The sequence below is a fragment of the Pollachius pollachius genome, assembly GCF_949987615.1.
Source record: "Pollachius pollachius genome assembly, chromosome: 1".
Lineage (NCBI taxonomy): Eukaryota > Metazoa > Chordata > Actinopteri > Gadiformes > Gadidae > Pollachius > Pollachius pollachius.
In genome coordinates this window covers 31564488-31587685 of record NC_136934.1, presented here as the reverse complement: position 1 = coordinate 31587685, position 23198 = coordinate 31564488, and the positions used below count along the sequence as shown (strand labels likewise).

Here is a 23198-nt window from a genome sequence, read left to right as displayed (position 1 = left end):
AATCTGCATGTTTAGTTTTGTATAGTTGACCTTTTTTTGGTTTGTTTTTTGTTGTTAATATAATATATATAAATGTACAATGACAATATAACCATCCTTAAATGTAAAGATGTCTTTATTTCCAAAATAGGCACAGGATATATCAAAAGCAAATATGCAAAAAAGTCGACTACTAGTTGAATACAATTAATAGTTGAATAATACTAAATTCAGCAGACGCTTAAGGTGTAAAATCTGAATAATGGAGTATTATACCACATTAATCCTTTGAAGTGGATTAAGTTTATTCTAATAAAAAATAAGCACGGTTTTAAAGAAGCTTTATGCTTTGCAATGCCCTTGAGTAAAAGAGTATGTAGGAAATCAAACTCCTCATTTAGACTATCTGCATAGAAACATAAATTGAGGATATTCACCCAAACACAGTAGGCTACTATTCACTGCATGAAGCCTACTCAGTTGGTCATACAGTGCTGGGCTTTGAGATAAAAGGATAGAGTGTGCCGCAACAATGAGTTTCATTATACTTGTTAATAGCACTTCATATAATAGAATTATATGAGACACAGGCCTATAGCTAGAAGAGCATCAGGAGCCCTAGGCCCCAGCAAACCAGGTGTACCGGTGGTGTTATGACGCCTTCTTCTGGCAAATGAAATGGGCAGAAACTGGACAGCTGGCACTTTCCAAGTTTCCACGTGGCTTGCCCCTCAGGACAGCACAGAACTTCTCATTGTTTGTAGACAAATCACTACAGAGATAAAGCAGAAAATACAGAGGTTTAGAGGATGGTGAAGTGGATGATGATGACTGTGTGCGCGTGTGTGTGAGTGTGTTATCCAGCTCGTTCCCTTAATGATCCCTTAATCTAAATAAAAGCACGCCTTATATCGATTCAATGTTTTATCTCCAGCTATAACCAGAGATCCTATGCTTTTCTTACCCCTGGTATGGGGTCTGGTCCACCCATTTCCAACTCGTTCCGTATTGTAGGCCAATCCAGTGTGTAACTCGGATTTGTTGCATCAGAAAATTCTGAAAACATCAAGTTATATTTTCATACCGTTGTTTATTTACAGATAGGCTGTAAGAGTAGATGAGGACATTCCCAGGTTTGCTCTTAGAGGATAAGAGGACATGGGAAGGAAGGAAAGTATGGATGTTACCTGGATGCCCTCGCTAGAGATCACAGCCAGGTCCCCTGTTAGATTCTGGCAGAAGGTTCTGCCTTGCGCCCAGCTTTTTCTCACATTGGACCGGTAGTAGCAGAAGTCCTTAAAGAACACCCAGCTGTCAGGACATCGGTGGCTGTCAGGGGCTGTGAGGGAAGAATAGACAGACAGAAAGACAGACACACACGCACGCACACGCACGCACACACACACACACACACACACACAAAAACACACACACACAGATAAGTACACAGAAATTGTATTGAGATGAGAATGAAAGAAGTAGTAGAAAAATAAATTGAGGTGTGCAGCCTGATGAAAAGAGGTTTCTAGTACCTGGTATATTTTAAATGTACAGTTGAGTGTCGAGGAGTAGTGCTGTAGTTTTATGGTGGTTATATGTGGCTTATTTTGTGTGTTGGACGGTTGACAGGATATTGTAGGTGGTTGCCAGGGTGCTCTGTATGGTTGCTAGAGGTGTCCTAGGGTGGATGTTAAGATGTTCTAGTTGGTTTCTATAGTATTCTATGTGGTTGCTAGGGCATTCTAGATGGTTTATATGGTGTTCTAGGTGGTTGCTAGGGTGTACTAGATGGTTTCTGTGGTGTCAAGCGGGTTGCACTGACGTCAGCCCTGCTTGCTGTTTGGTCTCTCAAACTGTTAGGCCTACCCTCAGTACAATAACTGTTCCTACTTGTGTCTGAGATGCATTGCTATGCACGCAGAGTAGGGCTAGAGGTCTCAACCGCATGTTTCGCTAATATTCTTTTCGTATAACTATTGTGATGGAAAAATCCATATGTTGTTTCCTTTTAATCATCTAAAGCTTTGTTTCCTATTCCTTGCATTGTCTTACCACCATACCTTTCCTCAGAGTCATCTAAATGTTAGCCTTTGTGCTTGGGGTAGCCACCCTACCTTCCTCAGAGTCATCTAAATGTTAACCTTTGTGCTTAAGGGTAGCCACCCTACCTTCCTCAGAGTAATCTAAATGTTAGCCTTTGTGCTTGGGGTAAACTGGTCACCAGGGAGAAGGCATCCCCTTATGCACTCTTCTGCTGGATGAGAACACAGGCAGCTCTGTGTCTTGGGTAAACGTTACCGTATTTGATTATTGCCATCTGATTATAGCTCTGTCTAAATGTATTCTGAAATTGTACAATTTTTGTGTACTTATCTGTGTGTGTGTGTGTGTGTGTGTGTGTGTGTGTGTGTGTGTGTGTGTGTGTGTGTGTGTGTGTGTGTGTGTGTGTGTGTGTGTGTGTGTGCTAGAGAGGAGTCTAATGTATGCATGCATTAAAAAAGGTTGTGTGCTTTTTGTATTTAGAAGTCTCACCTGTCCTAGACGTAATATCTCTTACGGAAATTAAAGGATTAATGATAGTTTAGCTAGAAGAGCATTGCACACATTGATTTTAGTTTGACGATATTCACTTGCAAAACCAAATAGCTTCTGGAAAAAAAGATAGATTAGTCCTTTTCTAAAGACTGAACATTGGACAATATTTCACCCATTTGATCGCTGGGTGGTATTGTGTGGCACTCAGGGAAATATATTTGAAACATTGTCAAAAGTGTAAAAAATACCAATCTTAATTTAATAGGCTCTTAATAAGATATCTAGAATAGGTAAAGGGGGATTTAATCATCATTCTCCCCCCCCCCCGTTGTGGCCCTGGAGACAGAGTCCCACTCCCCCCCCAATACGACTGGCGATATACAAAATGCCGCTAAACTAATAAATCGAACGAAAAAATAATACTAAATAGAATGAGTGTGTTGTGTGGTGTAGTGTCATCGGTGAGAAGGATAGATAATAGCAGTTCAGGACACCTCATGTTTGTTATGTAAAATAGAAAAGAAGAGTACTCACATTTGGTGGTCCGAGTGTTGGGGTTCTTGAAGCAGGGAAACCGGGAAGCAACTGTGCCCCTCTGCAGCCGTGGATCTGGGCAGACGGGGGTAGGAGCTGCTGCAGGACAGATGGAGCAAAAACAGCAGAAGTGTTGTTTTCTTTCGATTACAAGTCCATTTAATGTAACAGCACCTATTTCAGATATGAACCGCTCTGCTCTTAATGTGTTGTAGGAAACAATTAAGAGCTACTATTTATAATTGCTGGGGGCGTGGCTTGTTGTCAGCTGCCGACAAGGAGGCGGGGTGGCTTAATCGCGGGGACCTATCAAGTGTGGGTGGTGAGCTTCATCAGTGATGACAATAAATAGTGATGCTTGATCTTCTCTCCCCTGAAGTGAGATGGGGTCGGGGCAGCAGTTAACTGGAGACCGCCAGGCCTGGTTTTCTGAAAAGGCGCTATTTCCCAATCTGAATATCATTATCCACTAAGCAGAACAATTTATGGGGCGGGTTCGCCACTTTATTGGCGTTGTTTGGTTCCAATCTTACTGTCTTCTGATCCTTTTTGTTCCCCCTCTTACAGCACCTTTGATATAAATGATGAATCGTGTGATTATGCATCCATATGAAGGGATACTCACTCTTCCCATTCAGAATAAAGATGATGATGAGTTCGGCCAGACATATCATACCGAGGACAATGCACAAAATCGGCAACACATTCCTCCTGCTCCTAGTTGGCTTGGTGGGTTTCACTGGCAAAGACATGAGAAGACAACAATAGGAGAGGAGGGGAGGAGAGGAGAGGAGAGGAGAGAAGAGAAGAGAAGAGAAGAGAAGAGAAGAGAAGAGAAGAGAAGAGAAGAGAAGAGAAGAGAAGTTACAAGACGAGAGGGGAGGAAGAGTCAACAGAAGAAGAGGAACCGGAAGAGGGAACAGAAACAAACGTGTGTGTGTGTGTGTGTGTGTGTGTGTGTGTGTGTGTGTGTGTGTGTGTGTGTGTGTGTGTGTGTGTGTGTGTGTGTGTGTGTGTGTGTTCAACCTATATTTTCCCAGATTATTTTAAGAAATGGACCATAGACATAAATACACAAAATTTCCACCATGATCATCAACAAAACATCAAACATAACTCAGAACAGCCCCGATACCTTCTGGCGGCTTTGGGCTGGGGAACACAGCCTCAGAGTAGATGTCATCAGTTGGGCTATTCAGTTTGCAGTACTCCTTTGAGGCTTCTTTCGCTAGCGCCACAAAACAAACATTAATAATATTATAATTAAATATAGGTAAAACAAATAAATGTGTTGTACATACTACATACACATAACAATTATTAATAATAAACAATAGATACATTAATAGATTTCCCTCGGCCCCACCCCAAAATAAATACTTCCTTACTCGCATTCTGCGTTCTACTTTTCATCTGAGCTATGTTTTGTTCGCTGCATATTGCTGGTAAAATAAATAAAAACATGTATGTATGTGATATTTCCGTGTCCTATTATTCTGCTCCTGCTGCCACATCTTATTGAATGCACTGACTGGATTATACGTATCATCTCCAAATAAAAATATAATTAAACAAACATTATAAGAGAAACTTTATAAATCTTCTTTAAATATGACAGAAAAGTGATTGATTTTTGATTTTATTATGCTTATTTTGGACACTGTATTTCTTTATTCATAGGGTGAAACCTAGAGCCTTTGTCTTACCTTCAGTTTTGGTTTCCAGATTTTCGTCACTCGGCCCAGCTTTGTCCAGAAGTCCTGCCTCCACCTCCATCGCCTTCATCTCCATGACAACAGTCGGAACTCTCTGCCTACCTGTTTAGCCTGAATGGACTCGTTAGTTAAGCTTTGAACCGTTAATGTTCATACCAATTCTTTCAAATCTGTGAGTTGAAATGATGTACTAAACAACGAGCAGGTCAGCTTCTTGGTTTTTCAAACCAAGAGGTCTTGGCCACTTCCTCTCTAATAACAAGTCGTCGCTTCCCCATTAAGAGGCGTTTTTATATCATCATCAAATAAATAATAATACTGACCAGTGCTCTATCATGCTTCCTCTTCTATACATAGCTGATTATAATTAATAATGAGGAATTGGGGCATTTCTACCTATTAGTTACAGACAATGTAACTGTTACAACCCCAAATAGTATCCAGGGGGATCAGGGGAGTAACAAAGAATATTTTAGTTTCCGGGGGACAAAGAGGAGACACAGACAGAGGTAACGGTAAGCAAAAAGGTTTATTGACGTGCCAAACAACTAAGAACCACTTTCCCAAAAGAGGAAAGCACAAAACAAAAGAACTAACTACAAACCAACCAAATACTCTACTACTCAGAACCAATAGCTCACTACCAAATCCACAAGATCACAAGATCACACCAACAACGGCATTCCTTCACTAGCTCAAACACACAAACAATCGTCAACTGCTTGCTGGCACAAAAAGGAAGGGATGTGCGCCTGTCTGCTCCCAGCTTATATAGCCATCAGGTGAGCTGCACTTAATTTCCTGATTGCTAGGGTTGCAATCAGAAAGGGGGGGAAAGGGCATCAGTCTGCGGAGAATTGTCACCACATGGGAAACCGACTGCTCGCTTCACCATTCACGTGAGTCAGTTACCCATACATTCAACACCAAAAAATGTACAAATGGGTAACCTACTCTCTTCCCACCTTACCCGCGGGATAGTGCGTCTGCCACAACATTCTGTGTCCCCTTCTTGTGCCGGATCTCCAGATTGTAACCCTGCACTAACAAAGCCCAACGCATTAACCTCTGGTTATGGTTGTACATCGGGGCTAGAAACACGAGAGGGTTATGGTCAGTGTACACAGTTACTGGTGAGGAACTGGAACCAACACACCCAGGTGTCAGAGTACACCACCACATCATCAAGATACACATTGCAACGTGGCACATCCCACAACACCAGTTGCATCAGACGCTGAAAAGTAGCAGGCGCATTCCTCATGCCAAAGGCCATTACGGTGTACTGCAGGAATGGCCAGGCGTTACAAAAGCTGAGATATCCAAAGACTGTGAGGTTAAAGGAACCTGCCAATATCCCTTTAATAGGTCTAACTTTGTAATGAACACAGCTGGGCCAATGCTGTCTATACAATCTTCCATCCTAGGCAGTGGGAAGGAATCTGGTACAGTAACTGCATTGACATTGCGGAAATCCGTACAAAAATGGGCCGTGCCGTCAAACTTAGGAGTCAACAAACATGGTGAGCTCCAGAGGCTGCGACTTGGCTTAGCTAAACCATTTGACAACAGATACTCTGCCTCTTTTTTCATGACCTCCCTTTTTGCCATAGGGCAACGGTAAGCATGCTGCTTGATAGGGGCGGCATTACCGACTTCGACATCGTGGCTTAACACATTGGTGCACGATGGCACAACATGGAACAGAGTGGGACAGGAGTGAAGCAAATGGATTACATCTTTCCGCTGACAATCAGAGAGATAAGATAGATGTGTTCCTATTTCAGACATCGACTCTGAGTTCAGTAACCTACCACCTTGCGGACCGTTGGCAATTGAGGCCAAACCATCATCAGACATGGCTTCCCCACAAACCAATGAAGCAGAAATTGCTTCGGGAGCAACAGTATCTGAACAGTTACTTTCTCCTTTACTTGGACCTCTCCCCTGGAATGATACGGCTTAAGCATGTTGATATGGCATAGCCATGTTTTTCTTCGGCGCTCAGGTGTGTGTATGATGTAATCGGTGATTGACACCTTACTCTTCACCAAATACGGACCTGAGAAACGAGCCATTACAGCAGATCCAGGCAAGGGTAGTGTCATGGGTAGATGTGTTGGAGCGACTTGAACGAGATGGAAAAACACTCAGGAGCAGACGAGGAGTGATGGATAGGATGGGATCTTTTATTTATCCCAATTTAAGGCCCTTAAGGCGATAAAAAAATAGAACAAAAATTAACAAAAAAACATAAAAAAAATCTATATATAAACATAAGGTTGACTCAGCGTACCAAATAGGCTTGAGTCACCAAAAAAAAAACATAAGTCAAAACTTCAAGAAACCAGACCTTTAAACAAGTCAAATACAGGAGAGCAATATTGAGGCATAAGTCCTTTCTCCATCAGCTCCCCCGAACCACTGTTGAACGTCGGCCTAAGTAGGCCTAACCCCCACTGCTAATTGGTGCATACCAATTTTCCCGTTGCATCAGGGGTGTTTACCAGAGCAGTTACACAACAGCTTTAAAACAGCTTCCGTTCTATCCTCAATTAGCGAGAAACAATTAACCTTGTAAACTGTGCACCATTGCTATATTTTGGCATAGCCAAAATGTACAAAGACAGCAATAAAAATAAATATAATAACTCGGTTTACCCGGAAGATTTGACGTCGATATAAACCCTGGTGACGCGGTGCTCCAACCCTCATATAAACATAAGACGAGTGGTTATTGCGACAAAACAGGTGACGTTAATGGTAAATGGAATCAAACAAAGTTGTAATGATGGTACTTGCAAGATTGTATTAAACTGTCGTAGTGCGTATGATAAATGACATGGTAGATGAATGATTTTAAAACAGTATGAAGATAACGGAATACATAAACAAACAAGACAAACCCACAGGCAATATTCACACTCAGTCTCCTGTGTAGCATATCGCTACCGTGACGGTAGCTATGCGCCCCGTCACACACCCCCCCCCCCCCCCCCCCCCTTAAGAAGGAGCGTCCGTCTCACGACGCGACAGAAAGTCTGCAATCACATTGTCTTTACCAGCCCTGTACTTCACCGTGAATTTGTAGGGCTGCAAAGACAGGTGCCAACGAGTAATCCTGGTGTTAGAGTCCCGCATGCGATGCAGCCAATGCAAGGGCCTGTGGTCTGTCTCTAGGACAAACTCTTTTCCCACTAAATAGTACTTAAGAGTATCAAGGGCCCATTTAATGGCGAGACCCTCCTTCTCGATGGTGGAGTATCGAGTCTCGTGAGGGAAAAGCTTGCGGCTCACATACTGTACGGGCATCTTGTTCTCCCCGTCACCTTGCAGCAACACAGCCCCTAGGCCTAGGCCTGAAGCGTCCGTCTGCACTGTGAAGGGCAAGGAAAAGTCAGGGCTCTGCAGCACCGGCTCAGAGCACATGCGCTCCTGCAGGTCCCGGAAAGCGACCTCACACTCGGGAGTCCAGACCACCTTGTTGGGACTGGTTTTCCGAGTGAGGTCAGTCAAACACGCAGCTCGGCTGGAGAAGTTGGGGATGAAACGCCTATACCAGCCAACCAGCCCTAAGAAGGATCTCACCCCCTTTTTGGTTGTAGGCGGCTGGCAGCCGTGGATGGCCTCCACCTTGCTGACCTGAGGACGGATGGTGCCACCACCCAGGACATAGCCCAGGTAGCACACTTCAGATCGGGCAAGCTGGCATTTACTGGCGTTGACTACCAGCCCGGTCCGATGGATCCGCTGGAAGATGTCGCTCAGGTGTTGAAGGTGGGCCTCCCAGGAACTGCTGTGGATGACCACGCCGTCGATGTACGCCGCAGCGTATTCTTCAGCGCCGTTAAGCACCTCGTCCATCATGCACTGGAAGCTCGCTGCTGCGCCGTGTAGGCCAAAAGGCGTGACCCGGACCTGGAATGGGCCGGATGGAGCTCTGAAGGCTGTCAGCTCCTGTGCTTGGGGGGAGAGTGGTACCTGCCAGTACCCCTTACACAGGTCGAGGGTGCTGAGGAACTCAGCCTTCCCCAGACACTCCACCAGCTCGTCCACACGGGGCATGGGATACGGGTCAAATGCAGAGATGCTATTCAGCTTAGAGTAGTCGACACAGAAGCGGAGCTCCCTGTCCTTTCTGGGCACAAGTACCACGGGACTGCACCATTCGCTGTGTGACGGCTCGATCACCCCCATTTCCAGCATCGCCTTTACTTCCTGTTTTAGCGCGGGGATCAGTCGCGCAGGAACCCTGGTGTTGGTCTGCCGGATGGGACCTGGAGCTGTCAGGCGGATGTCATGGGTAATGACATCGGTTCGTCCTGGCAGGGTTCTGAACAGGCCTCGGGGAATGATGTTCATCAGGTCCTCCTGCTGATCAGGTGTCAGATGGGTGACGGAGGGGTAGGTCGATTCACTGCCTGCAGTAGGAAAGTACTGCTCTGATGGCTCCTCTTCCTCTTCCACGGTCCGCGCCCACAATTGGTCCTGGATGTCAGACGATGGTCGGTCTCTCCATTCTTTCAGCAGATTGACATGGAAAGTCTGTTTCGAGCGGCGTCTGCCTGGCGCGGCAATTTCATAGGTCACCTCACCAACTCGGCGAAGCACCTCGAACGGACCTTGCCACTTCGCCAGCAGACTGCTCTCGGCAACAACAGCAACACCTTCTGTCCGGAAATAAAGGTGCGGCTATGTGCTGTCCGGTCGTACCATGTCTTCTGCCGCGTCTGGGCCTTGGCCAGTTGTTCGTGTGCCATGGAGCTCAGCTGGTCCAGCTTCTCCCGCATCTTGATGACATAGCCCACCAGGTTGGTTGGCTGATGAGAGGCGTCCCCCGCCCAGCTCTCACGGAGAATGTCAAGCGGGCCTCTCACCTCCCGTCCATACAGGAGCTCGAAGGGGGAGAACCCGGTGGATGCCTGCGGTACTTATCTGTAGGAGAATAGCAGATATGGGAGCCACTGATCCCAGTCAGTTCCTGACTCAGACACAAACTTCCGCAGCATCGACTTCAAGGTCTGGTTAAACCTCTCGACCAAGCCGTCACTCTGCGGGTGATAGGGTGTGGTTTTGATGCCCCGGATTCCTAACAGGGAGTATACCTGTCTCAGTGACTTGCTGGTAAAGTTACTACCCTGATCTGTTAGGATCTCTTTCGGGACCCCCACCCGGGAGAAAAGCTGGATTAAACAGTTGGCAATTTGTCTAGCTTTGGTGTTTCTGAGGGGGAATGCCTCTGGGTACCGTGTTGCATAGTCGCAGATGACTAGAATATAGCGGTGACCTGCCCTACTTCTCTCCAGGGGACCTACCACATCCATGGCAACGCGACTGAATGGAGCGTCAATAATGGGAAGGCTAATCAGGGGAACTTTTAACCCTCTCCTGGAGCGAGCTGACAGTTGGCATTCTGGACAAGACCTGCAGTATTCAGCAATATCCTTATGGAACCCTGGCCAGTAAAATCGGTTCAGGATCCTGTTCTCTGTCTTTTCCATACCTAGATGGCCTTCCCAAGGAATACTATGACCCAGATGTAGAACTTTGGCACGGAGAACTTCCGGAACTACCAACTGCTCGCTGTCTACAGCCACTCTGTAAAGCTTCTCATTATTCTTGACAAAACATGTATTACCCTCTTCCAATGCTTCCCTAGCCTCATCTGGGTTTTTGACAGCAGAGAGGAACTAAGTGTAGGATCCTCTAGTTGCAGCTTTGCAAAATCTTCTACCAACACTTTATTGTGCTCTAGTGGTGGGGAGGGCATACTTTCCTGCACTGAGGTACCTGTCACTTTTTCTCTGCGTCTCTCTGCCTTGGACTTCTTAACTTTGCCACCAGGGCAACAGTCATATGGTAACTCAGACCACAAATCATTTGCTTTCTCTCTAGTCTGAGCTCTAGTTGTCACATATGCCTTCACTGTGTTAACAGTCTGCAATAGGTCCACCAGCACTGGCACATCCTGGCCTAGGATCAGGGGATATGGACCTTTATCTAGAACCCCCATGGTTAACATATACTTTTGGCCTCTAATCTCACAGAGAACCTCGCTGGTCTGGTGCTCAGACTCGTCGCCATGGATGCAGCAGACTTTAATTTTGCCCCGGGGTTGGAAATCAGACTCTAAACAAGACTTGAGGATAAAAGATTGACTGCTTCCTGAATCAACTAAAGCTTGAAGGGTCTTTCCCTTCACTTTCACTGGGACAATCACGTCAGTGGAGGTCCTATGCGTGTGCTTGCTAGGACCAGGTAGGTAACACAGTCTAGAATCAGACATTTTCTTTGCCGTACAATTGGGCCTAATGTGACCTTGTTGACCACAACCATGACAAATAATGGCTCTAGGTGTTCTAGCTGGAGTGGAGCTAACACTGGGGCTATTGGGGCTGTAGGAGAGCTTAACCACACGACCACTATCACCCGCAGGCTTACCAGTAGATGTCTTTTCCGGCTCTTGCTGGGCGGCTTGGTATGGTCTTCTCCAGTCATGGTGTGGTGGGCCCAGGAAGTACTTCCTTCTGGAAGGCCTGGCAGTCACAAAGGTTTCCACCAGGTCTGCTGCTTCAGCTGATGAGCGAGGGGTGTGTTCTCTCACCCTCACCTGTAGGTCAGTGTTCAGCATGCCCAGGAACTGTTCCAGCACCATCTGGTCGCAAATCTGGTCCTTAGTCAGTGTCTCAGGCGCAATCCATTTTCCGAACAAGTTCTTCAGCCGAGCCTGCAACTCCTTCGCCGTCTCATCCTCCAGAATGGTCTACGAACAGAAACGTTGGCGGTAAGTCTCTGCTTTAATGTTGAACTTATCCTAAATGGCCTGCTTTACTTTTACATAATCCTGGCTGTCATCAAAAGTCATTGCCACATAGGCAGTTCTGGCTTTACCTTTCAACAAGGGCACGAGGTACAATACCCAAGTCTCCAGGGGCCACTGACACGCCGTTGCGAGTCTTTCAAAGGTGGTCAGGTAATGTTCAATATCTTCATGCTCTTCAAAAGGAGCAATCTTAGGGGGTCTCCAGCCCCTATGGAGGTTTGGAGAGGTGGCAAGGCCAAGAGAAGTGGAGTTGCGTGAACTGTGCATCCCGGGCGTTGGTTGCCCTGGACGTGGGAGAGGAGTTGGTATGTCCAGAAAGGGCATGTTGGAGAGTGGATCCGAGGCTGTAGAAGGGCGGGAGCTGGGCGGGTGCACGTGCTGCGGATAGGCAAGTGACTGCCCTGTTGCCTGCGTCGTCGCCGGCTCTCTCGCCAACCTCTGAAGCAGTTGTAACTGATGCTCCATGGCTTTCCACCTCTGTTCCTGACGAAAGGACTCCTCCTCCGCCTGGTCATGTTGCCGCCTCTGATACTCCACCATCGACTTCACGATCCTCTCAAGGCGATCCGTCCGGTCTTCTACCACTGGAGTGGGAGGCTTGGACGTCGCTGCTTTTGGCCTGGTCCCCGTCGCTGAGCCATCTCCAGGGGGTGCCGTACCTCTGCCTTTGTCCTCCATCTTGCCTCACTGAGTGCCGCTCGTGACTACTGGTACCCGGAAAACACTGCCACCAAATTGTCATGGGTAGATGTGTTGGAGCGACTTGAACGAGATGGAAAAACACTCAGGAGCAGACGAGGAGTGATGGATAGGATGGGATCTTTTATTTATCCCAATTTAAGGCGATAAAAAAATAGAACAAAAATTAACAAAAAAACAAAAACAAATCTATATATATACATAAGGTTGACTCAGCGTACCAAATAGGCTTGAGAGTCACCAAAAAAAGAACATAAGTCAAAACTTCAAGAAACCAGACCTTTAAACAAGTCAAATACAGGAGAGCAATATTGAGGCATAAGTCTCTCAGTCTCTCAGCCTCCATCAGCTCCCCCAAACCACTGTTGAACGTCGGCCTAAGTAGGCCTAACCCCCACTGCTAATTGGTGCATACCAATTTTCCCGTTGCGTCAGGGGTGATTACCAGAGCAGTTACACAACAGCTTTAAAACAGCTTCCGTGCTATCCTCAATTAGCGAGAAACAATTAACCTTGTAAACTGTGCACCATTGCTATATTTTGGCATAGCCAAAATGTACAAAGACAGCAATAAAAATAAATATAATAACTTGGGGTCACTTCCGGTTTACCCGGAAGATTTGACGTCGATATAAACCCTGGTGACGCGGTGCTCCAACCCTCATATAAACATAAGACGAGTGGTTATTGCGACAAAACAGGTGACGTTAATGGTAAATGGAATCAAACAGAAAGTTGTAATGATGGTACTTGCAAGATTGTATTAAACTGTCGTAGTGCGTATGATAAATGACATGGTAGATGAATGATTTTAAAACAGTATGAAGATAACGGAATACATAAACAAACAAGACAAACCCACAGGCAATATTCACACTCAGTCTCCTGTGTGTAGCGTATCGCTACCGTGACGGTAGTTATGCGCCCCGTCACAGGTAGTAATACCAGAACTTGATCACCAGGCTGAAACTGCCGTTCAACCGCTTTCCGCTTTTCCCCAAACCGTGTTTTCATACTCTCCTGGGATGAGGAGAGTGCCTCTTTTAGTGGGGCTGCTTAAGTCCATTTTTGAGCCGAATCGTTCACTTCATGGTACGAGCACCAAATTTGGTACAAATGATGTCCAGGACATACCTTCTAATAAAAGTACGTTGCCCAGCTGAAAATCCAAGAGGGCCGCCAGTTTTCAAGATGGCCGCCTCGTCAAACGCCAAAAAAAGGTTTTCGAGGTAGAACTTGAATTAACAGAAGAATGTTAATGATCCAAGCATCAAAATGAATGTATTATGACTGGAATAACTCGATGGTGTCAATTGAATTCCAATATGGCCACCAATTTTCAAGATAATGGCTATTAAATGACTAAAAAGTAGCGTTTTCGCGTTTTTTCTTCAGTTTTCTGCAATGATCTTAAGTGAAAATCAGCAGAATTCTGAGGGATGTGTTTTTTGTGTGAATCATTTGTGAAAATGTGTCCAAACTTTTGACTGTCACTCACCACACACACACACACACGCACGCACACACACACACATACAGCAACACAAGCGTTCTTTACTGAAATAAAAGTACTAATTTAGCAATATAAATGATAATTCATTAAAATTCTGTGGTCAACATTTATTGGTTAGTAATTTTTTATAAGAGTGATGTCAAAGCACAACCAGGGCACACTGGTGACATCACTGCTGTGAGACTCAGCATGGGGTTCAGTGTCAGCTTGTAGTGTACTAACTGTAGTTGTAGTTTACTAACTGTTGTAGTGGTGTACTCACTGTAGTTGTAGTATACTTTAGTGTCCCAAATGCTATCTAATAAGCCCCTGTATAGACTCAACTAGAAGTTTAGTTAGTTGTAGTATTGTAGTTAGATAGCCGCACCTGAATTGACAGGATGTACCAGCGCGGGATAGCCGAGCCAAGGGTAACGGGGCTTTAGTTACCTGGATGGTGTACAGATCGCACGGGATTTATGGCACTGGATGAACGATCGGGCTAGGTGTAGGGCACCAGATACTTGAACCTAGTTGCATCCCATATTCCAATGTGCTATGATATTTTGTATGTTTGGGTGGTAAAAGGATAATCCCTCGACCTTCAACTGTATAAGATGTCTGCCGATAATCCATTGAGTTGTGCTACTAAAACTGACTGGAGCAAGTGTTGCCTCTGTCAGACAGATACAAAAGCAGCGTTGAAGTCTCCCCCTACCCGTTATGAGTGTAGTTCTGACGGCTATTCCATGATAGCCAAAAACATACCTCTATTTCAGGTAATCAACGTGTTGCCCATCAGGTTAGACACATCCAGATTGGATGATGGACTCGTCAGTCTCAGAAGTCCTTCACTGACAAGGTCCAGAGGTTGTTTGCTGTGATGAAGGATCTGGGTAATCCTTTTCAGGAAGAGTCCAAAGATCTGCTCACATTGGACACAAAAAACAAGCTGAGCTTGTAAGAACTCACTTTGAGAAAGGTCAAGTTGCCTTCAGAGATTTTTTCAATGGTCTGGGTGATGAGACTTCCTTCTATAGGCCGATTAAAAAGAACAAAGTTGACTTCTTTCGCCAAGAAGCAGCTTCAGCTTGCAGTGACATGAAGAAGCAGGTACTCAAAGATGACTGTCGCCTGTTCTCACAGCTCTTTATATCCTGCCAATCACGAGAGTGTGACCTGCTTGAGTTCTTTAAGCATGAGAATCAGTCTTTCCCTGCAGCACTGAGCGACACAGGGAAACTCTACTACGGCCAGAAGTCTCAGCTTGCAAACATTTTGGAAGCTACCATTTCTCCTCCTGACAAACAACCAGAATGTGGTGCTATTATCATTGATGGTTCCTCTCTTGTGTATTCATTGTCTCCAAAGACATCAAAGACCTTTGAGGAATATGCTGTCCAAGATGTAGTTCCAAAGATCCAGGCATACTCATCAAAGTATGAGCGAACAGACATAATTTTTGATGTCTACTGGACTTCAAGCCTGAAGGCTGAAACAAGGTCAAACAGAGGTAAGGGAGGTCGACGTAGAGTGACCGACAAAACCAAACTACCGCCCAACTGGAAAAGCTTCTTGCGAGACAATGAAAACAAGACTGAACTCTTTGGGTTCCTAGCAGAGAAGATAGTGACCTTGTGTCCTGACAATGTCGTAGTTGTGACCAAAGGAGAGCAGGCTCTTTCAAACAAACCCATCAGCCTTGAAGGTTTAAGTCCTTGCAACCACGAAGAAGCTGACTCCAGAATCTTCACACATGCTCTTCATGCAGCCAAGCAACAGATAAAGTCTGTGTTGATTAAGGCATGCGACACAGATATTCTTGTGGTTGCAGTCAATGTTTTTGCGACTCTTCAGGATGCAGGCTTGGAAAAGATCTGGATAGAATTTGGCCAGGGTCAGTCCATTAGGTGGTTGCCAATTCATGATATGGTGGTGAATCTTGGCCCACAGAAATCCAGTGGCATGCTGTTCTTCCATGCCTTCACTGGCTGCGATGTTGTGTCAGCTTTCCGTGGTAAAAGCAAGAAAAGTGCATGGCAAGCATGGGAGGTTTGCCCTGAAGTGAGTCCTGTCTTCAAAAAGCTCAGCCAATACCCACCTATCATAGAAGATGCAGACCTCAACATCCTTGAGAAGTTTGTCATCACCATGTATGACAAGCAAAGTACTACATGCAAGGTTGATGAGGCAAGACTGGACTTGTTTGCTCGGAAGCAAAGGTCTTATGATGCCATTCCACCAACAAGCGCATCCCTCGTTCAGCATGTGAAACGGTCTGCTTTCCAAGCTGCCTGCATATGGGGCCAAGCAACAGTGTGCAAAATGCAAACTGAAAGTCCTGCCAACTGGGGCTGGCAAAAAGATGGTCAGATCTGGCAAGTTCTCTGGACAACCCTTCCACCCATTGCTCAGACTTGTGAGCAGTTGACAAAATGTGGCTGCAAGACTGAATGCCAAGGACGATGCAAATGCTATCGCTTCGGCCTGAAGTGCACACAGTTGTGTGCCTGTGCATGTGAGGGCTAAGAAAATAGAACAACCAAGTTTAAGTTGAATGTTTGAGTTGGATATTTGTATTATTATTTTTTAAGTTATGTTGATTCAAGTTCTGGATCGTAAAACATGCAGCCTATGCTTTGACACCTTTTCTGTGTTTTTATACCGTTATCTAAAAATTAAAAAAAATAAATAAATAAAAAAAAAAATAGCCTATACAAAAAAAAAAAAAAAATGAGGGAGACAAAGACAGCCTCTACGTGGCCTCCCCTACAAGTAGCTAACAGGTCCAAAAGCTTTAAGTGAAACTAATGTCTTTGTGAGTGTTTTTTTCATTTAATTCGCATTGTATCATCATAATATTCAATAATACATATTTTTATTGTATAAACCATCGGAATAGGACTATTCAATCAAAATATAGTTCAAACGCTGTTTCAAACCACTTCGAATGGCGGCCATCTTGAAAAATGGTGGCCACTTTGTTTGTTCAAGTGGGCAACGTACTTTTATGAGATAGTAGGTCCAAAAGCACTTGTGTACCAAATTTGGCGCTTGTACCACAAAGTGAACGATTTTTCTTTAATGTGCTCCACTATTTAGCCAGCAAGACTGCACGATGCAGACGCTCCCTACACTGGGAGACAAAATCCAATACATTAATCTCTTGAGAGGAATCTGACATAAACCGCTCCTTCAACACTTTAAGGGGCCACGCACATTATGACCCAAACACCAGTTCAGCTGGGCTGAACCCGAGAGACTCCTGTGTAGCGTCACGAATTGCAAAGAGAACAAAGGAAAGCCCCTCATCCCAATCCTACTCCGTATCATGACAGTACTTCCTTAGCATCGACTTCAAAGTCTGGTGCCAACGTTCAAGTGCACCTTGACCTGGCACCTGCTGCTTACGCTTCATGGAAATGCAATCTGCAATGAGGTGACCAGGTTTGTGACAAAAGAAGCACTAGGACCTGACAAGACTGCTCTGGGCTAAGTGATACGAGCGTCATCAGACCTCTGCGAAAAACCACGATGGAGGGGAGGATCTGATTTACTAAAGACACTCTTGTGAATGAGAGCAAACTCCTCCGCCAGTGTAGCAGCCTGCTGTAGCGTAGCTACCTTCTGCTCATTCAGGTAGATCACAGTACACTGTCACACAGTTTTTGAACTCTTCCACCAACATCAGCTCACACAGTAAAGTATAGTCCTTTGCCTTACAGGATGCACACCATCTGTCGAAGAGAATCTCTTTCTCCCTGGCAAAGTCTATAAAATTCTGGGTTACCGTTTTCCTGAGACTACGAAAAAGCTGCCGGTAGGCCTCTGGCACTAGCTCATAGGCTCGAAGAATAGCGCTTTTTACCATCTCGTACACAAGACTGTCTTCCGTGGAGAGAAAAGCACACACTTCCTAAGCCTTACCAGTTAGTTTACACTGCAGGAGTATAGCCCACACATCCTTTGGCCAATGCAGAGCAACGGCAATGCGCTCAAATGCACCAAAGTAGGACTCTATCTCAGAAAAATAGGAACCATTGCCACATTCTTACGTACATCAAAGACGCTATCAGGATCTGACGGTGGTCGTCTGCCAGAGATAGAAGCGTCGGCTTCACTCTTCTGTAACTCTAACTGGCGCATCCTGACTCCAATTTCTTTAACTCGAGCTGACTCAAATTCCAACTTCTTCATTTCCAACTCTCTCCGGAGTTGAAACTCTCGCTCTTCCTTCCTATCCTGCGTCTCCTGCTGAAGACAAGCTACACGCATTTTCACCCGGCCACTTGCCATAGAACCCGAAGATGTAGAGCGTGGCTCAAACCGTGGCATCGTGTACGGTTTTACCACTTTTTCAAAACCGGAAAATCATTAACGTTTGGGCTTATCGATAACACTATCGAGTCCCGTCCCCCCCATTTTTTTTGTCCCGTAGGTCCTGTTACATAATATTGTGTCCCTCGAGTCGCCTCACGGCATTTAAGTCAAATCAATCCAATCACTGCAGCGTGTCCACCAATGTTTTTGAATGGAATTGTACGCAAACAGGTATTACAAGTGTAACTGCTGTGTGCCCGTCCCGCCAAGAACCCACAAGCAGGCTGGATTGGATGATGGCTCTTTATGTGGTAGCCCAAGCAGAGAGCCCAAGCAGAGAGCTGGAAAACTGGCCAAGTACATCACATCTTGACATTTTACGACTACAGGAAATGCATTTTAAGATGACTTAATACAATATAAAGATCTTTAACAGAATACTTTTTAACATGTGATCGTATAGTGGTTTTAACCTAACAATACAATATATTCTTAACTTATTTCTTTAACAAACATCATCCTTTTATTATATATTTATGAAATAGAAAAGCAAAAATACAATAGAAAAATACAAAATGCAAGACGCAATGTTAAATAAATAATTAAACTACGTTCGGCACCCTAGTGGTGACTATCAAATTTAACGGGCCACATGGCGCCGTGTTGAACATGGCGGACAAAATGAACGAAACGCAACTTCATGGCACATTTAACACACATAGTTCAACAATTATTACCTGCAATGAGGTAGATGCGCACACACAATATATGATTTAGCACTTTCACCGGAATCGACATCTACAGGGGGGAATAACAATAACTTCAGTGCAAAATAATAATACTACTAACGTGAGCAACAATCAATACAAAACGGAAATGCACCAAGATAACATCTCGATGTTTGCTGTTACATGACATAAGTCTCACGTTAGCTTAAGTGTAATTTATAATACTTTTGCAGAGCAACATCAAATCGTGGCTTACCCCAAGCAGAGAGCTGGAAAACTGGAAGAGCATCCGGTTTGCGCTCATGTATATAGATTTAAAGGTAACAGTAGATGGCGCAATTACTCATTGCAGGACAATTCAATATACAGGCTATATACACATTTTAGTAGGAATTTCAATAAAATAATTAAAGTATTTCTTATACCCGTTACATACACCCCCCTGAAATTCCGCTAAATATGGGAGTGCAATTGTAACCAATTTTAGGAGTGTAAAAGTGAATTACAGTATAATATAAGTTGGACAATAAGACCAGGACCAGAATCAGAAGAGACCAAATTCGAGAGGAGCCACTATACTGAGCAACAACAATGAGGCAGACACAAGAGTAACAATTGAGCAACCACTCTTATATTTTACAGTGAACAAAGTAATTTGTCTGGTTCGTACAAAATGCAAAATATTATACCAAACAGTAAGAAAAATAAAAAAAATAGTGTGCACACTTAAAACAAAAATGTCTGTTGGGGCCCTTAAAATAAAAGGAGTTGTTGAAAGTTCACCTGATTCCAAGGTTCCTTGTAGTGTAATGTGAGTGTATTATTTGTGTGAATGAGTGTGTACGTGAATATCTCCTCGGTGCTAATCTTCAATCAGGGTAGTTGGCTCGCCATCTTTCACAGCAGGAAGTTGTCCTGAACCTCAGACTCTCAGTCCTCTAAAAAACCTGACCTGTAGACAGGGTCACACAATACATTCAACACTATCCATTCTCAGATGCATCATTAGGGATATCAGATGTCAAAAGATGCACACAATTACATCTTATTCTGACAAATCTTCATCTCTATTCAATTCTCAAATCTCTATCTTTGTTGTACAACGTTCAATCTTTAGTGTATCATTCATGAGAACTAAATATTAAAGTGCTCACACATTTACCTGTTCATGTGAACAGTTTAAATAATACTTATGGCAAGTAACCATTAACATACAAAACCATTAATTAAACATCTGAACCATGTGCAAATAACATAACAGTACACATTTTGAAGTAGACTCAGAGGTATTAAAGAATTGTGCTTAGTTCACTCTTACACTATAGGCCTTTTCATGTCCGAGATCTTCACCAAAAACTACCCTCTAATTGCTTTAAACTCAGTTGGAATAACATAAATGTCTTCAATAAATTGCACAATACAAAATAAACAATTGTTTTATATTCATCACATTCGCAACATATCAAATTACTCTTTTTTCCCAAATATCACCACTGCTTTCTTTCAGCACACAGAAAACAACAGGAAAATAGCACCAGAGCAGCTAAAGAGCAAATTTCTCACCGTTGATCGTGTATCAAGGTGGAGCATGCCGATGCCGAACCTCGTAGCAGCTCTCCGGAGGACAGGCAAGCAGTTAGCCTGCTAAGCACAGAGCTAGCATTAGCATGGACACCGACGGTAAGCGTCAAGCTATCTTTTCATCGGATAATTAACACGTCTTACCGACGTAACTCTCCTTCGTTCAACCACTTGGCTCCAGACCTCCACTGGGTAAGTGCTCCGACTCTTTTTTCCTTTTTCACAGGTTTCACTCTGGGTTTTTTTCTCTAGTTTTCCTCTTCTCCTTAACACACAGCTGCCCTCGCTTCCCGGGCCGAGATCCGAAAAGACCGGAAGAGCAACGCGACTGCACTTCCTCTCCGAGCCGACAGGCTGAGCGTGGCCTGCGTAGCTTCTGATTGGCCGCTGAGAACTAGGTACCCCACGTGGGACCATGCGAGTTGAGCGGTGCATTCAAAACAAACAAGACAATCAAAGCAAACAGTCTCTCCTCTCCCACGGTACCAAACCAACAGTGTTTCTTACACCTGGTTACACCCTCCCCTCCTGAACTTATGCACGTCCCTGTGCATAGTATACAGTTAAAGGCAAATTATTAGAGGGGTCAGGGCAGGGGGTTGGACAGGTTCTTCTCTTATGACTTCTTCCCAAGCTGTGGACAGTCCTTGAAAGAATGATTTCACTGCTGTGATCAAAGGATTTCCTAGCTCTGTATAATCAAGCCGTCGTCGTGGTTGACGATTTCGTTCAGATCTCCTGACATAATCATTTGTATCTGTGTTCTCCTCTGTATCCATTGGGATTGTTCCATCCTTTCCTTCCTCAAGTTCTGCTCCTTTAAAACCATCCTCCTCAACTGGAAGTTGTTCTCCTTGGACATCTGGAATATCATCCTCAAGCAAGTCATTTTGAATCAAGGCTGGTTCATTGGCTTGCTCGGTTGGTGTTACTCTATCGCCGGATAAGTACTCAGTATCACTCTGATGAGAGTTAAACTTGATGGACATCAAAGGACCATCTGAAGTACTATTGGACATATCAGGTAAATTGTCAAAATCGGGTTGGGTGTCAAGATCGGTTGGATTGTCAAATTCAGGTGGATTGTCATCATTTTGAGCATTTACAGGACTCTCGACAGGACGAACGCCTGGAGGTTCAGTATGCCGAGTGTCTTGGACATCGGTCATGGACAGATCCGGGTACACAGGAATCTCACTGACCATGGGGACAGGGGAACTTAACCAAACAGGAATGAGTGCATCATCCTCTTCATCTGAGGAATTCTCTTCCTCTACAGCAGGGTTTGCACGAGTTCCCGGCCTGCGTGGTACCGGCTTTTGCACAGGCTCACTATTTTCCTCCGCAGGTAGGTACACGCACGGCAGCAACAGGTCCCTGTGTAGCGTCCTTAGGGGACCATCCGCGTTTTCAGGTTTAACAGTGTATACAGGGAGAGTGCCTGCTCTTCTCACCACCACATGGACAGTGGGTTCCCATTTGTCTGAGATCTTGTGTTTTCCCCGGATGCAGACATTCCTGACCAATACTCGATCTCCAGGTTCCAGGTCTGAGACGGTAACATGTTTATCAAACCTTGTTTTGTTCTTGAGAGCGATCTTTGCAGCCTTCTCCATGGCTATCTTGTAGCTCTCCTTGAGACGTGCCTTGAGGTTTTGCATATAATCAGAGTGAGATGAATGTTGACCCTCTGGTACTGGCAACTTGAAGGCAAGATCAACTGGCAGGCGAGGTTGGCGCCCGAACATCAGTTCGTACGGGGTGAAGCCAGTCACCTCGTTCCTGGTGCAATTGTAGGCATGGACCAGGGGTCTCACATGATCACGCCAACTGGACTTGTCTTGATTTTGGAGAGTGCCCAACATATCAAGCAGGGTACGATTAAACCGTTCCACGGGGTTGCCCCTAGGATGGTATGGGGTTGTCCTCACCTTGTGGATTCCAGCCACCTGACAGAGTTCCTTGATCGTGCGGGACTCGAAGTCTGGACCCTGGTCACTATGTAACTTCTCCGGGATACCATAGTGTTTTAGAAAGTCAATCACTTGTTCATCTTGTTCAGCTACCTGAGTAATTCCACTGACAGTAACTGCATTTGGAATTTTGACACCAGACTTTTGTATGAAATCCATACTGGTCATTACTTCAATATTGATGCTCAAATCAAATGGCTCCTGGCTGGCTCGCCACTTCTGTAACCAATTTTAGGAGTGTAAAAGTGAATTACAGTATAATATAAGATGGACTAACAATAACACCAGGACCAGAATCAGAAGAGACCAAATTCGAGAGGAGCCACTATACTGAGCAACAACAATGAGGCAGACACAAGAGTAACAATTGAGTAACCACTCTTATATTTTACAGTGAACAAAGTAATTTGTCTGGTTCGTACAAAATGCAAAATATTATACCAAACAGTAAGAAAAATAAAAAAAATAGTGTGCACACTTAAAACAAAAATGTCTGTTGGGGCCCTTAAAATAAAAGGAGTTGTTGAAAGTTCACCTGATTCCAAGGTTCCTTGTAGTGTAATGTGAGTGTATTATTTGTGTGAATGAGTGTGTACGTGAATATCTCCTCGGTGCTAATCTTCAATCAGGGTAGTTGGCTCTCCATCTTTCACAGCAGGAAGTTGTCCTGAACCTCAGACTCTCAGTCCTCTAAAAAACCTGACCTGTAGACAGGGTCACACAATACATTCAACACTATCCATTCTCAGATGCATCATTAGGGATATCAGATGTCAAAAGATGCACACAATTACATCTTATTCTGACAAATCTTCATCT

At 44.6% G+C, this 23198-nt stretch overlaps 1 protein-coding gene across 3 annotated transcripts; it reads right to left on the bottom strand.

The window, feature by feature from the left end:
* Positions 1 to 97: 97 nt before the first annotated feature.
* Positions 98 to 18896, bottom strand: LOC307073198 (natural killer cells antigen CD94-like). Of its 3 annotated transcripts, XM_079732899.1 has the most exons (8): positions 18835 to 18896; positions 4755 to 4874; positions 4184 to 4276; positions 3674 to 3787; positions 3049 to 3147; positions 1167 to 1318; positions 944 to 1035; positions 98 to 751 (listed from the first exon to the last, which is right to left on the bottom strand). In XM_079732899.1, the coding sequence occupies exons 2-8, from the start codon at positions 4837 to 4839 to the stop codon at positions 631 to 633; spliced, it is 756 nt and encodes a 251-aa protein (XP_079589025.1). In that variant the 5' UTR covers positions 4840 to 4874; positions 18835 to 18896; the 3' UTR covers positions 98 to 630. The 3 variants fall into 3 exon arrangements, with proteins under 3 accessions (XP_079589025.1, XP_079589026.1, XP_079589027.1); XM_079732900.1 differs by lacking the exon at positions 18835 to 18896 and having other exon boundaries at positions 3049 to 3144; positions 4755 to 5043; XM_079732901.1 differs by lacking the exons at positions 3674 to 3787; positions 18835 to 18896 and having other exon boundaries at positions 4755 to 6031.
* Positions 18897 to 23198: the final 4302 nt, after the last annotated feature.

Excerpts from the sequence above, each read along its gene's own strand:
- LOC307073198 (XM_079732899.1), bottom strand. The coding sequence starts at position 4,839 with ATGGAGATGAAGGCGATGGAGGTGGAGGCAGGACTTCTGGACAAAGCT. Across the intron at positions 3,788-4,183 it reads CAGCCCAAAGCCGCCAGAAG|TGAAACCCACCAAGCCAACT; the intron begins GTATCGGGGCTG and ends TGTCTTTGCCAG. Across the intron at positions 1,036-1,166 it reads TCTCTAGCGAGGGCATCCAG|AATTTTCTGATGCAACAAAT; the intron begins GTAACATCCATA and ends TGATGTTTTCAG.